Genomic DNA, 16,894 nt, shown 5'->3' with positions numbered 1-16,894 from the left:
CTCATTTCTCCCATTTCTTAAACCCATCCACTTCTCTCTCCTTAATTATCAGTACCTCCTTCTCTGTTCTCTCTCAGACCTGCCTCCCTGTTCCTTCTCACCTTCCCACCTCTGTCCTTTCTTCCCACTTCCTTGCCTTCACCATCTCTCTCAATTTCTGTCTCTTGGCCCTTATTGTTCTCCTCCCCTCCTCTTTGCTCTCCCCTCACTCTCGCTGCTCGCCTCCTTTCTCTCTTATTTTCCTCCCCCCAATCCCATTCCTCCTCTGCTCCCCCCTCCCTCCTATCACCTTTTCTCTTCCTCTGCCTTAGACCTCTCCCTCTTTTCTTTCCCTTCATTTCTTCCCAACAAACACTTTGGTCATGGATCAACTGTTAAGGCCTGCACACTAATGATTGTCCACTGCATATCTTATCTTTACAAAGATGGGAAGGGTTGAGACCCTGAAGAATTTTAGCTCGAAATTTAGAACTACCAGGCTGGGATTAAATGTAGAAAGCAAAGGTATGATGGATGAATGGGATAATATGAGTTAATATAAAGGCCAGTTATATACTGGTTTCAGTTTACACTTGTTACAAGTCTCATGGAAGGCCAGAAGATAATCAGAACAGTTTTGCATAGAGGTAACTGCTTCATGGATGTTTCAGCAGCTGATTAGTGAAGGCTGGGACTGAGATAGCAATGATTTGAATTTAGAAACTCAAACTGGAAGCTAGATTACCAACTATCTCAATGAGACTTGGGAGAGAGAGGGAGCTTGTGGCTATAATAGAAAATGGCTTCAGTCTTCACAAGAGTTAAGTGGAGGACTGGATGTCAACATGTGGCATGACATTTCAAAGGCAATGGAGTGGTTGAAAGAGATGGTGGTGAGTCAGTGCTTGATAATCAGCGTACAAGTAGAATCTCCTGTGTTTCTGCATGATATTGCTGAGGCATAGCACGTGGATAAAAAAAAGGTGTCTCCTAGGAATTATCTTTGGGCAATTCCAGTGGTAATGGGGTGAACATGGGCAGCAATGTAATTGCTCATGAGTCTCTGGCTACAACTGGATATAAAAGAATGGAAACAGACCAGGGAGTTCCACCTTGCTGGACAACAGAAGTGGGTATTAGAGGAAAATGGAACCATTTCAAAGGCTGCAGACCAAGGATAAGGAGGATAGTTTACCATGATCATAGACAAATATAATTTACAGTTTCATTAAGGATTGTTTTAGTGTTATAAGATTGTTGGAAACTTGATTGAATGGATATATTTAAAAACTGAAACATGGAATTGTGGGAAGGATTAAACATACTGAATTAATTCAAACATGCAATCTATTAACTTCAGCTAACTTTCACCAAAATAGCAGGTATCTGTGAACATAACAGAAGATTGATAGAATTGCTTGCTTCCACTAAAGTTCAATAAAACAATCAATCAAAATAACCTTACCGTGATTGAAATTGCATTTTTTTTGGCTGGCCTGTTTAGCATAATAGTGGTGATGTTGTTTTCAGTTGTGATATTTAGTGTCTGGAATGATGCCTTCCTATCTTCTATGGCAGAGGCGTTACTCTGCGTGAGTACCTCTGTGGAAACCAGTGATTCTATGAAATCCACATATTTCTGTCTAGCTTCCTCCTGCAAAGACAGAATTATTTAGTAATTGGCCAATGTATCCTTCCATATCAACCACCTACTGGGATTTTATATTTCTTTATAAAAATAATTTCAGTGAAAAAAATGATTTTATTGTAGAATTTAATATAATTGTACTAATCCAAATAGTGCAGCTCAATCAAAGCCTTATTTAAAAATCAAATGCATACAATATGCTAGTATCAGACAGGAGTGAACCAATATGTCCATCCAGCCTGCTCTATAGTCTTCAACCTCAAATTACTTGGCACCTCAAAAGCTGCATTGAACCTGTGCTGCCTGGTGGACCAGTGCATGCTTTGTGGAAGGCTCCCCCCGCAATAAGGTAGAGTGTTGAACATTATAATATCTTCAAATCCCAGTTTTATAAAATTTCCTGAGTACATGCCTTTTTTTTTATAATGTCAGCAATTGTTATTTTCAGAATGGAATTAATCTGTAAACCATTCAACATGTGAAGATTAACCTATTTGAACCTAAGCAATTGGTAACTGAGGGCTTGAGATTTTCCATATGACATCATTCAGATGTTCCCATGAAGAAAGATATTCTAGTGTCGGATACTTGTGGAACTATATTTAATCATTGCATACCTCATAGTGTTCTCAGTAAAGTAGCTAGTGCACAGTTTTATATGGACCATGCTACGATGTGACAAAATTAATGGGGCACTTTTGCCATATTTTATTATTTGATAAATGAGGCATGGCACACAGTGTATTCACAAAACTCACTTAAAGAAAAATAACATTTTTATTTTATATATATCAGAAGACTGATGATGGATTACAGCCAGTCATCAGGGTCTTTGTATTTAGCAAAGGCACTGATAGGAATAAACTGGATTGTTCATGTGCAACAAAATGCTTTGATCATAAGCAGAAGATAAAGTTATTTATGAAAAAGAAAAACCTCTAGATCTTTTTAATGCTCTGCATGGGAACACCACTACTGGCAAGTTTCATTCTTCTTTTATCATGCTATTATGAAAATGTATTGTCAATCCTTCATCATTGTCAAAATCCTGCATCACCTTCAATAAATGCACTACAACAGTTCAAGGTGGTGGCTGGCATTCTAAATGGGCAGGCAGATTTCCAGCCAGAGAGCACTTCTTCAAGGGTTCACCACCACCTCAAGAGCAACAGGACACTAGTTAACAGAAATTGTTGAATTCAATACTGAGTCCCTACCTGAGGGCTACAGCACACCTAGATGGAAGATAAGTTGCAGTTCCTCAAGCTTACTTTGGGCTTTGTTGGAATGTGTTGCAACTGGAAAATTGCAACCCCTGGAACTCCATATTGAATTCAATCATTTCAGATAACCGGCCTTTCCTGTCTGTGTCAGAACTGGCCAATTCTGGATGCATGGTCATCTACCTGTAACATTAATTCAGTTTTTCTCTCTCCATAGAAGCTGCCTGATTTGCTGGGCATTTCCAGCATTCTTATTTGTTTCAGATTACCTGCAGCTGCTGTACTCTGCATCTCAGTCACAACATGTTCTGTTTTTCTTTCTCCCTGCCCAAATTCATTAACTAGATCCCACCAAATACATAATATCACCTGAATAACCTTGATCTTCATCCTTAAGATATACATTCCCTTTATTCTCTCCACAACTTAAAACATTTATTTCCTCACTTTTCTGCTTCTGATGAAGAGCCATTGACCTGAAACATTAGCTCTCTCTCTCTCGCTCTTCACAACGGAGAATTTCTAGCACCTTCTGTTATTATTTCAGATTCTCATATTTCCTTACAACATAGGAGCCATAAACCCATGGACTCTACACTGGCTCTTAGAGCAATCCACCACCCTCCCCCATCCCCAATTCTCCTACTGCCCATCTAAGCTAGGGATAGTTTACAGTAGCCAATTAACATACCAACCCGCACATCTTTGGGACATAGAAGGAAACATGACAAAGGCTGTGAATGCTTGGACACCTGAATTTTTTAAAGAATGATATTGACAGATTCATGTAAGGCAAAGATACAAAAGATGCTAAAGAAATGGGTAAATGAAGATGTATTGAAAAACCATGATATGACTACGGCAGAACAGATTTGTTTTTGTAAATACTAATAACTAATGTAAATAATAAAAGTGGGACAACTGCACCATTATTTTGAAATTAAAGATCTATTTTGATCAGGTTACAACCAACAATTTCAAGATGTTTATGCAACTGTATGCAAATATTGAAATCCAGCAAGTAATGCAATGCAATAGGACTTGTACAAAATTGTTGGGCAAAGGGAGAAATAGGACTTTGTAAACTGGATCAATCATTTAAACAAATACAAAAATGATAGGTCATCAACATTAAATCAGTTTCTCCCTCCACAGATGCTACCTGGTCTGCTCAATATTTCCTTTATTCTCTTTTAGTGCAATCATTTCTCTCAGCCGTTAAATCTTTAATCACAACTATTTTTTTCTGGCAAAATAGTGTACCATTATATTTGCTTTTTCCAGTTTTATTTCCAATCTTTCATTGAAGAACATTCCAATGAATGGTGGAAGACATTAGCACATAAATCAAATTGCTATTCTGCATATGTGGCCCCAGTGAATATTGAGAGGTAATTCATCATAGTGGGTATAACTGCTGAGCTCAATCCAATTTTTGCACACCTGCCAGAAGTCAGGCCACTGCCTTGGGACCAGCAGCACAAACATGGATAACATTTTTTTTGCCTTTCTTAACCCAGTAGTTCCAAAATGGGATTAGCTAAACCAGCAGAGATTCAGATTCAAGCATATGTCAATATAATTTAGCAGTACATCTTGTAACACATGTAACATACACAATACTTGAGGTTGCACAATCTGAAGGATTGTACCATTGTATCACCTCTGTTTTTGTTGCAACAATATTTAGCATGGAAAGTGCCCGAAAGTGGCTCTGTGAAGAAAGCACAAGAAATACTTCCCTGATAGTATAAGCTCCTTTATCTAGTAAGGTATCCTTTGCTGTTAATTTGCAGAACCAAGCATTCTCCAATATCTTTGGGAGAAATACTGGGTAATGTTGCCAGAGATGCTGGTTTATGAAATGATGAAATTTACACTCTGTGCCTGCATTGGAACACTGACCAGCTGGCATTTGAAATAACATGTAAACGTGCCCTTAGAAACAACAAGTTGTGTGGTTCAATTGAGGGAGCACACAAATGAACAAATAACTCTGCCCAAACCTCTGGATTTCTAGGTAAGTAACTTTTCTAAAGAATGGAGAAGGTGTAAAGAAAAGTTTACACTGTATATTTAACTGGCTATGGTAGATAAACCGTTGCAGATGAAAACAAGATGTTATTGTAACCTGTTGATCATAAGGGGAGAGGACTGTATCATGTCATATGGCCCTCAAATGCAACACTGGAGAATGCATTAGATGTATTACACTGCCTAGAAGTGAAGTAGTTGACTATTGCTGGTTCTTCATATATAACCAGATGAGGATGGAGAATCCTTTGATACTTTCTCAACAGATCTAAGACAGTTAGCTAATAATTGCAGTTTAGCATCATTTGGAGTCCAAGCTGAAGGAACAGTTACTTTGTGCAACTGAGTTAAAGGTCCATGTGGTGCTAAATAAAGCCAGGCTGGAAATGTTGAATGGCCAACAAAAGTATGAAAGAAAAGGGAAAGCACTGCCAAGGATGCTTAGGTGTTGCAAATATTGTGGATGGCAATCCAAGTGGCTGAAAAAGGCCTTGCAAATTGGGAACAGTGTGCATGATGTGGATTGGAAAATAATTTTCTGAAAATAGTGTGCAATGAAGATGATATCGAAAGTTCATGGATTGGACATGATGAGCCATGCAGGGCTGGAGACATGGTCACATTCAGAGTACCAGATGACACAAATGTACCAGATGCTGAACAAGGGCAATGATTTGGTGTTGGTGCAAGGCCAACCAATTACAATATAGATACATTTAAAGATATTGGAGATAATATATTACTGTGGATTGAGAACAGGGTAGTGGACAGAAAATAAGAGAAGAGGAATAATTGGGCTATTTTCAGGCTGGGATGCTGGGCCCTAGCTGTTCACATCTATGTCAAAAGGGATCAAGTGTTATATATCCAAATTTGCAGATGATACAAAGCTAAGTAGCGGTATAGGTTGTGAGGAGAATACAGAGAGGCACAGGACAATACAATAAGGTAAAGTAAATGGAGGAGGATGTGGGAAATGGATTGTGGAAAAGTGTTGAGGTCATTCACTCTGGTAGAAACAGAACAGAAAAATGGAGTGTTTATTCTGTGGTAAGAGAGTGAAATGATTTGGTGTCAAAAAGACTGAAGGTTAACACACAACTAGGAAAGCATAAGAAATGTTGGCTTTAATTGCAAGGAGATTTGAGAGTGAAGACATATTGCTCCAATTATAAAGGACCCTGGAGAGAGTGCATCCGGAATAGTGTGTGTAGATTTGGTTTCCCTATCTAAGGCGTGTAGCAATGGGATGATGGGTTTGTCATGTGAGGAGTGATTAAGCCGTCTGGGCCTATACTCTCTGGCTACAGTGTCTAGAATCAAGGGATACAATCTCAAAATAAGGGGATAGAATTCCTTCACCAAGAGGGTACTGAATCTTTGGAATAGTTTACTCAAGAGGGCTGTGGAGGCTAGGTCATTGAGTATATTTAAAAATTAAATATTAAATGAAGACATACAGGGGAATCAAGTGATATGTAGGAAACTGGCACTGAGATAAAAAAATCAGTAATTGAATGATGTAGCAGGTGTGAGGACACAAATGGCCCACTCTTGCTTCTACTTTCAATATTTTTATATTAGTGAATCTCTTCTCTTTTGTTAATCTTCAGAGGAATAATGTAATTCTACTTTATTTCTGCTTTCAATTACACTGTAAATATTGATTTGGTTGTCTTCTTAATTAGAGCTATCAAATTTATTTGGTCAGCCAGGGATTAGTCGACTAAGATTTTTTAATCATACGTACAGAATGATCAAAAACTGCAGAGTAGTGAGCTGAATATTATATAGTAAATGCAGAAACTAATTAAAAATAATAGAAAAAGTAACAGAACACCATTTAAAAACATAATTAACTGTGCCTAATAACATTTAGTTTTAATTTAGTGAACTAGGAGAGATAACAAATTACACAGAAATCACTGAAAACACTTTCAGAATGGAACAAAATTTAGTTCAGACTTTTATTTTGAATGAGCTTCGATTTAAATATATCAGCAGTTACCTTGGACATTTTCCTAAGTGAATTCCAAGCCTCCCATTTTGCCTTGTTCACGAAGTCCAACATACTTGGCTTTGGTGAATTGCAGGGACCTTGTGTTGCCTAGTCAAACAAATAATTTTTATTTAGATTTTCAACAGTTAAAAAAAAAATTCACTTGGTAATTACAGATTTAAGATAATTGGCAAAAGAACTATGATCAAGTTTATGATCTGGAATAAACTGCCTGAAAAGTGCTGGTGGCAGAAAGCACGATGGAATACAAGAAACCTTGGAGCATTTTATGGAATAGCTTTTATGGTCTCAAATCATCTTAATGTGCTTTATGGCCAATGAAGTACTTTTGAAGGTATAGTCACTATTGTAATGTAGGAAACTCAGTGGCCTATTTGTATATTATAATGATCAAATGTTTATCAATGATAGTGATTGAGCAATAAAAAAAATTATATTGCAAAGGGTTTAATTTAATTTAATTTGTCATTTAACAATTGTTGTTTTTGCTATAATGAGGGGAGGGGAACACATGTGGTGACTTTCTTTCAAGCACAGGTCCATGAAAGACAGCACTTAACAATCCTTTTGATAGGGTTAATGGGAAGGAATCTGTGAAATAAAGAAGCTATTTAAAATGAAAAATAAAAACTCTCTTGAGCATATGCACTCTTCTATCTTGCAACAATGGCTATTGTATGAGTGACTTGTAAGTTTCAGCTTGTTTTACAAGCCTGGCTTGCTTTTGATTTACTGCATTCTTACTGGGAGGAGACCAATGAGATGCCAACTTTTCTTACCATTCATGGCAATGGGTATCCCCTTCCAAAGGGATTACTGTATTTCCCACTATACAAATTTTCACCCAACACAGGGTTCTTTAGGAACATAACCCCTTTGTTAATTGAGAGTGGCCTATATTTCCAAGTTTGCTGATGACATGAAACTAAGTGGAATGTGAATAGCAATGAGGGTGCAAAGAGGTGGATACAGACAAGCTATGAGTGAGAAACAATATGGCAGATAGAGTACAATGTAGAAAAGGTTATCCACTTGGCTAGATAAAATGAAAATTCTGAATGTTTTTGTTTAATGATGACAGATTGGGAAATGACACCTGGGTGTTGTTGCACTTAAGTCACTGAAAGCTAATATACAAGTGCAACAGGCAATTGTGAAGGCAAATGATATGTTGGCCTTTTCTGCAAAAGAATTTCAGTACAAGAGTTAAGATTTCTTACAACTGCATCAGGCCTTGGCAATTTTTTAACTTAGGGCTGCCATTGCATACTAGCTATCATGAAGACTTGACAGAATGAGGTCTTGATCCACTGGTAGTAGGGACCAAGATAACTAGAGACCAGACTCTGCTGCACAGATATAAATGCTCACACATTTGTGGGCAGGTACGTAAACACCTCTCAGCATATAAGCACACAGTGCCAGTTTCCACCCTGCTCTCACATTTGCATGGTTTGTCTCTGACTTTTCCCTGCTTTTCTGATAGGGTTAATGGGAAGGAATCTGTAAAATAAAGAAGCTATTTAAAATGAAAAATAAAAACTCTTGAGCACATGCACTCTTCCATCCTATAAACAGTGGCTATTGGATGCATGACATGTAAGCTTCAGCTCGTCTAACAAGCCTGGCTCACTTTTGATTTAGTGCACTCTTATTGGGAAGAGATTGATGAGCTTCTGACTTTTCTTACCATCCATGCAGTGGGTATGCCTAAGAGGTTACTGTACTTCCCACTCTACAAGTTTTCACCCAATGCTGGATCCATTGTTAATCAGGAGAGGCCTGTATATCCAAGTTTGCTGATGATATTAAGCTGTGGAATGTGAATAGTGATGAGGTTCAAAGAGATAGCCACAAACATCCAGTACAATCCACAGACCCCCACAGCTATCTTGACTATACTTCCTCCTACCCTGCCTCCTTTAAGGACTGCATTCCATTCTCCCAGTTCTGTCTCCATCACATTTGCTCCGATGATGAGACTTTCTACACAGGTGTCTCCGAAATATCTTTCTTCTTCCTGAACCATGGCTTCTCTTGTTCATAGTGGACAGAGCCCTTGATCATATCTCATCCATTTCCCAAATCTCTGCTCTCACCCTCTCTCCTCCTGGACAGAACAAGTACAGAGTTCACCTAGTCCTCACCTTCCACCCTATCAACCTTGATTTCCATCAGCTCCAATAAGATCCTATCACTAGACACATATTCCCCTCCTCTCCCTTTTCACCATACTGGAGAGATTGTTCCCTTCACAACTCCCTGGTCCCTACCAACCACTCCCCATCTTATGCCACTTTCTCATGCAACTGTCCTTTCACCACTTCCCATCCCACCATCCAGGTACCCAAACAGTCCTTCGAGGTGAAGCACTGATTCACTTGCACTTCTTCCAATTTTGCATTCAGTGTTGACTTTGTGGTCTCCTCTATAAAGAAAAAAAACAAATGCAGATTGAGTGAGCTCTTTGTGGAGCACCTATGTTTTCTATTTTTATTTCAGACTTCCAGCATCTGCAGTCTTTTTTGATTTTCATGTAATGAGAAAGATGGCTACAGCAGAGGCTGGTGGGCATAACTAGCTTGTGGTGGCAATCCTACAGTTCACTTGCAGCAAAAACACCCAATCACAGGAGTGGGTTATGTGCCATATATAGCAACACCAAGAGCACCTTGCACCTGATAATCAAGGTTCTTGTTTGCCATCAAGAGGGAGCACTGCTCTCAGTCCTAATTTTTGTTTGACCTTGCCTATCCACTCCAGCCAATTCTTGCTGCATGCTCCAGCTCCTCCAAATCAGGTCCCCAGCACCTTCAGGTAGCATTTGCAAATGAACATGGCCTAATTCTTCTGGTCCAAGGCCAGACCAAACTGGTTACAGATGTTGTTCAAGAGGCTTTGATGTGAGCGCCCCCATGCCCGTGTCCTTACTGATGGGTTCGGCAAAAGGTTCTATGCAACACACAAACAAGACAGGGAAGAATGGCAGCCTTGCCTGAGTCCGGACTTCATGGGGAAACTGTCTGCTGTCTACCTGCTAATTTGGATTACACTATTGATGTCTGTGTAGAGCAGTAGGATTCAATTCCTAATTCCCTCCATAAAGTCCATTTTGGAGAGCATGTCTGTTATTTATGTGTGCAATATCCTGTCAAAGGCTTTCTCCTGGCCCAAGCTGACCAGGCAAGTGTTCACCCTGTCCTGCATGTAGGTGATAACATCCCTGAGAACTAGAGGCTGTCAGAAATTTTCCTGTCAAGTACAGTACTGGTTTGGCTTGGGTGGATCATCTGTCCAAGAACGGACATGATCTGATTGGAAATTACCTTGGACAGGATCCGTGCATAGAACAAAGAGGTGGACAATCTCATCCTCATCACAGCCATTGAGGGCAGTGTGCATTGGGAATGAGACTCTGAATGTTCAGGAAGGATCTGATGAGGAGAGCCCTTGTCACTGCCAGCCAAGCGGTATACACAAACACCATGTGTCACTTACATGCTGAGGCTCTCCCTGTCCCCAGTGTTGCAAAGGATAGGCTTGGCCCCATGCCACACTATGTTCCATTTAGTTGGACATGGCTGCACTACCTGTCCTTTGTAGAAACGTTTCTGCAGTAAACACTTTTGATCACATCCAGCAAATAATGGTCAGCACAGAATATCCTGCAGGAGAAGACATGATGGATCCTGTGGGATGGTTTCCCAAGCAGACTGTCATAACTATTTGGTAGAATGCCTCATCACCAGAACTTACCAAAAAGCATCAAAACCTCACTTTGCTGGCAGCGAAGGGCCCTCCTCATCCAATCCTTCTTGCACGTTTGGAGTCTCATTCCCAACACACATTGCCCTCGAGACAGCTGCGATGAGGATGAGACTGTCCACCTCTTTGTGGACTGTTATTTGCAAAGGTCTAAAAAAGGATGCAAGTGTCCTTATCGAGGTTCTGTCCAAGCAGCTTTGTAACACAGTATTCTGTGATCTAGGGCTGTTGCCAGGGACACACACAGAGACATACATTAAGTGCTGCTGGAAGATCATCAACTTGGTGAAAGACACACTTTGATCTGCCTGAAACTTGTTGGGCTTCCAATGCAAAGCGATGTTTGTAAGGGACTGCTTTCACCTAGCACATTCTAGGCTGCAGGAGTACATGTTAAGGGATGCACTGAAGCTCGGTACAGTCAATGCAAAGGCTTTGTGCGGAAGGACTGCAATTTAGGGTCCTGTCACCACTTGATACTGAAGGACTATGTACCGTCAAACACTTAAAGGGTATATTGTTCAAGGAGACCAGGAGTGGTATTGATGCTTTGTAGAAAGAATGTATTAACTTGATGACACTGTGAATGTATTGGCTTGACAACACTATGAATATAGACTTGAAAGTATGAATACCATGTACTGTTTTGTATTTCTTGTTTATATATATTCAAGAATGAAGTTTATTTTTGAAATTAAAAAAAGAAACATTGTGGCCTTTGGGTTGGAGCCAAGCCTTCAGCTAAAATGGTCTGGTCATACCAGTGATTGGATGTCTTTGCTCCAGAGAGAGCGTGTGGCTGGAGAGCAGTAAAGAGGAGGGTGTTGTTGATACATTTTAGTGAGGGAGGTTGTGGGGAGGGGAGGGAAGGAAAAACCAGGGTTGTGGGAGACCAGAGGGGCAGGGAGGTATCATGATTGAGGGAAGGAGGGAATTACAACAATGTAACAAGGGAGGACAATTAGGGGAAAGGATATGGACAAGAGCTTGTGTAGGTCCATGCATGGGGATGGTGCGGATACAGTGTGAGCAGTTGTCACTGTGTACTCTGATTTCTTTACCCTTGTACCATTTAATAACCGAACCCTCCAGCTTATATTGCCTCTTCTCATACTTCTGAGCAAAATGTAACATTTATCAGCATTAAATTTAATCTGCCAACTACTCCATACCTCTCCCCACCCCTCAACTCATCTAGATCACCTTAGTCTTTTACTATCTTCCTCACAGTTTGCTCAGCCTTCTGTGTATCATCAGCAAATCATTGATAGATTGACCCCTGGGGAACTCCACTGTACAGTTCCCTCTAGTCTGTAAACAAGTTTTTGTTACCATTCTCTACTTCTTGTTACTCATCCAATTTTCTATCTAGGCTGCTATAAGTCCACGTGCGTCCATGTTACTGCTAGTTCTGTCCTGGATTATTGTGTCTAGGACTTTCTCTACCACAGCAGTTAAACAGACATCTGCAGGTACTGGGTCGTCTCTACACCTTTTTTTTTCCCCAACAACAGCACAATATATGCAGTTTTTCAGTCCTCAGACACCAGCCCTAAATGTTAGGATGATTTTAGTCGAGGCCTATTGAATTTCTGCTCTTAAATTTCCTCAGCAACCTAGAATACTTCCCATCAGGACCAAGTGATTTATCCATATGAATTACAGGTTTATTGCACAGGCTCAGTTAGTAGTGCTTATTGAATTGGAAGTACAATGCCTTACAAAGGGGGCAAAGGTGATATGCTAGAATTGTACTATGCTTAGGTACATTGGTTTTTATGGAGAAACCGGAGAAAATCATGATCTCCTTAGAGGTGAAAAGATTGGTGGGGTTGGGAAGGCACATGGGGTATTCCAAATAATGAATCAGTAAATATTTTCAAGGCTGATATAGGTATATTTTCTGCACTATAGAGGAATCAAAATATGGGGATGAGGCCATAAAGTGGAGTATTTAATGGAATGGCAGAACAATCCTGAGGCACTGTATGGTCTTCAGCTATTCTTATTTTTTTCTTATGTTGTGAGAAGCTGTTAATAGTCTAAAAAAGGAGAAATTATTTCCAATGAAAGGAAGGCGAGTGACCAGAGGACACAGATTTAAGGAAACTATCAAAAAATCCAGAGGAAAGAGAATTTGTTCCATGCTACATGTTGCAACAACTTGGAATATACTAGCTGAAAGGGTGTTGGAAGAGCTTTCAATAATAGCATTTTTGTTTTTCAAAGACAGATAATAGAAAACTTAAAAAATGTTTTGTGAAAAGCAAGAGGAAAGAAATGGTACACTTAAGTGATAAAACTGGTGTTCAATCTCTGGTCTTCATCTCCTTTTCAAGCTTTGGCCTCTTTCTTGATCTACTGTTGCTGATGGTGTCATGTATGCAAAGTAATAAAATCTTACATTATCTTGCCAAGTTATCAAATGACTGTATTAACTATCTGAAACAACTGGATCTCAAAAGGGGTAATTCCTTAGAGTAGTTCATTCTTGGAACTTGGGTGTAACTAATGAGGCCAGACTCTTGTTAGCCTGAGGAATGGTGCTGCACCTTCTTCATGTGGTACGTAGCAGTCTGACACAAATGAACAGCTTTCTAGGTCACTCAAAGAAAGGTTAAGTGTAAACTATATTGGTATATTACTAGACTCATCTGGATCAGACCAGGCAAAGATGGTAGATGTCCTTTTCTAAAAGGCCATCAACGAAGTATCTGGGTTTTTCCATTTGGACATTTTCATTTATGCTGATCCCATCTTTATATTTTTATAATTTTAATCTGCTTTTAAATCCACAAACTAGCTCACTGAGATCTGAGCTAACATTCTCCGTATGATTAGTTAAGGCATCCATTAGCATAACTATTACATTACTGCTTCTTCATCCAAATACTGAGAAAAATAACGATGCAACATTATAATGATGAAAGCCGGAGAACATTAGGGAAAACTGGGTCAATAAAGGAATGGCAAGCTAAAAATTAAACTTTATTTCCGAAACAAAATCAAAAATACATTTTTTAGCATGACGACTTAGGCAGGATACCAGAGGGTATAAGCATTGGGGAACTGCACTGGCAGAAACTAGCACTTGCTGCAGAAAAATGGAGCACACAAAATACTGAAAAATAAAAATGTCCTTATGAATATAGATTTTGGTTTTGTTATAAGATTTATAGATTGGCATTCACAGGAAATAAGGAAGAAGACTCACTAAGACTTAGAGTTGAGAACTGACTAGTGTTAGTTTGATAGAAAATGTATACAGCAGCCTATCAGATATTTTTTTAGTTGGACTGGAAATACAATAGTATCTGATCCAACTAAACTATAATCGCCCACAAAGCAAAACAGAAAACATCCAACAAAAAAATTACAGTCAATTCAGTCCTTTATCTTTCCTGCTCATCTGCAGAACAATCCTCCTAATCTCACTTCTGCTTCATTTTCATTTCTTTCTGTATACTTTACAGTTAGCGAATCCACTAGTTGCTTTAGTTCCTCAGGGCATAAAGATAAATTGCACGGGCAGAGGTCACTTTATGCAAAACTTTGTGTTGTCAAAGCAGGAAATTTTGCTAAAAAGCAAAAAAATAAACAGTGCTTTTGAACAACACAAATGCACCACATGTAGGGTTAAAACCACACCTGGCTCTTAGCGGTTTTTGTGCCACACTGCCCAAATCCAAACTTTGGCCCTCCCACAGTTCAGTTGATTTTTAACTTTCTAAATCCTGTTTCACCTGCATAAGCTAGCCCCAATTATTTAATATTCAGACACAAGAGAGACTACAGATACTGAATCTGGAACAAAAAGCAAACTGCTGGAGGAACTCAGTGGGTCAGGTAGCGTCTGTGGAGGCAAAGAGATATTTGGCACTTTGGGTTGAGAGCCTGCATCAGGACACTTTTTTGCTTAATTTAATATTCAGATTAGCTTTGTAGTTCAATACATATGTGTACTAAGTAACATTTTACTTTTACCAGAGAGGTCCAAAATTTGCTATGTCCCCCAGGTAGGATGCAGGTGTAAAAGGGATGATGATCCCAGGCAGTAGAGGTGAACAGATCAAAGCCTCCGAGTACATGGATTATAACATCATCTCAGCCAGCTCCATCATGGGCACAACCTTCCCCACCATCGAGAACATCTTCAAGAGGCTGTGCCTCACAAAGGTGGCATCCATCACTAAGAACCCTCACCATCTGGGACATGCCTTCTTCTCGTTACTACCATCAGAGAGGAGGTACAGGACCTGAAAACCCACACTCAATGATTCAGAATCAATTATTCTTTCCCACCTCAGATTTCTGAACGTTGCATGAATCCATGAACACTACCTCATTATTCCATTGTTTTGCGCCATTTAGTTTTGTAATTTATAGTAATTTTGTACTGCTGCTGCAAAACAACAAATTTCACGTTATCTAAGTCAGTGATAACATATGTGATTCCGATTCCTGCTCAGATTCACTGTTAGTCTCATATTGGCGAGCATCTGCAAGAGAGATGAATTGGCCTCTGAAGCCAGAGTTAATTGCAGCAAAAGTGAGGCCACTTTCATAGCAACTAGTCTGAGGATTCTTTGTTCCCTTTACTGTCATGTGCAACTGCCTGAAGATGGCAAGAGTATGGTCTGGAGGAGCTGGGGCTTGTATCATGAGCTGTGTTCAGCTTTCCACCAAGGTGAAGCAGAAAATGAGATTTTGGGAGTGATGCTCCATCTCGACTGTGGAAAGAACCTGTATATCAGGTGCAAGATGCTCTTGTGTACATTGCACAGCTGTGAACTATATCCCACAGCTGTGCTGCAGTACTCACTTGAGCACAAGAACATACGAAAATAAGATCAGGGTTAGGACACCTGGCCTCTCAAATCCACCCACTAGTGAATCCTATCATGACTGATTTGCCCCATGACGATTCTCCCCTTCAAAGTCAGTCACAACATTTGGGAGCTCATCCGGGATACATTCATGACCCATTACGTGGCCAGCAACCCCAGCAGTCCAAGCGAGTGAGTATTTTTAACTTGTCCTTATATTTGTCCAGTTCAATGACCATGGGATCATAAAATATCAAGGAACATGACAGAGTGCTAAACTGGTAGATATAAAAGTGTGGTGTATGTGTTTGTGTAAGGGGCCACCTATCAGACAGTATTGGGTAGTTTGGTAAGACAGGACCACCAGTTGCAAAAGGTGGTTACTGACCATTCAGGATGCCAGAGGGTTGTGTGGATACTCGTTCAGGAGACCATATGCCAGTGCATTTGTTTGTGAGTGTGTTGGAGTTCAGTGGCATAGAAGTGGGAGATTGCAGAGAACATACTCTCTTGTTTTAAGCATGTGCTGTTTTATTTTTATCCTTTCCTTATATTTTGTTTAATATGGAATTAGTATGCAAGTAATCAAGGGAGAGATTATACCCAGACATGCCCGTCAGGATGGCTCCTACTGAGGTCAGGCAAAGGCAGGCCCAGAATCCTGATGATCCCAGCCAGCCCCTGACACTGATTATTACAATCCATAGACCATTCACCTCCAGGGAGGAGCAAAGCATTCTGGAGGAGCTGCCCTCACTGAGAGTTGCTTGTGGGAATGCAGAATTCTGGTGAAAGCTAGAAGAAAAGATCAAAATTCACCAGATGCACCTGAAAGACATACATGTGCTGGTTGAAGCAAAATGCCTGAGAAGTACGTGGGACAATATGGCTTAGGTAATGTGGGATCATCTCAACAAATAGTGGGAGTGCCAGTAACGAGAAAAGATATTACTAATTTATGGGAGAAGTGAGGCAGCAACTGGGGAGGTGAGAGTAATTGGGGAATGATAATGTCAGTGGTTCAGAGGGCTGATAAGCCCGCCATGGAGTGTAATGTGGAGCATAAATATTGGGCAGATAAGGAATACTCAAGGCTGGACAATCCAGGGAGGGATAACCCAGCCTTCCTGAAAATGCTGAAGGAAGGGCTGAGCTCAGCCCACCGGGAAGCTTTAGATTTGGGGATAGCTGTGGGATAGACCTACTCTGCAATAGTTTCAAGGGCCCAGGGGATAGACCGGAGGAGATAAAAGAAGTCGTAAGGTGGCTGTAATGAATGTAGCTGTTGCAAGGACACAGAGGACTTGCTTTGCAAGCTAGCGACCAGGCCACTTAGCAAAGGACTGCTGCACTAAACATAAAGGGTAAAGGCGATGATATGTTACAGCTGTGGCCTTTC

The 16,894-nt window shown here is 40.1% G+C and overlaps 1 protein-coding gene across 8 annotated transcripts in view; it reads right to left on the bottom strand.

Moving 5' to 3' along the window:
- Positions 1-16,894, bottom strand: part of eci2 (enoyl-CoA delta isomerase 2) — a 63,463-nt gene that overhangs the window by 21,521 nt on the left and 25,048 nt on the right. For 7 of the 8 annotated variants that reach the window (XM_052015964.1, XM_052015956.1, XM_052015962.1 and 4 more), the window contains 2 exons: positions 6,893-6,991; positions 1,445-1,633 (listed from right to left, as the gene is read on the bottom strand). In XM_052015964.1, the coding sequence (XP_051871924.1) occupies positions 1,445-1,633; positions 6,893-6,991 (288 nt within the window). The remainder of the gene's footprint in view (positions 1-1,444; positions 1,634-6,892; positions 6,992-16,894) is intronic. The other variant, XM_052015958.1, reaches the window with a different exon arrangement.

Source organism: Pristis pectinata, chromosome 5, assembly GCF_009764475.1.
Source record: "Pristis pectinata isolate sPriPec2 chromosome 5, sPriPec2.1.pri, whole genome shotgun sequence".
Taxonomy (NCBI): Eukaryota; Metazoa; Chordata; class Chondrichthyes; order Rhinopristiformes; family Pristidae; genus Pristis; species Pristis pectinata.
This window is presented reverse-complemented; position numbering and strand designations above follow the sequence as displayed.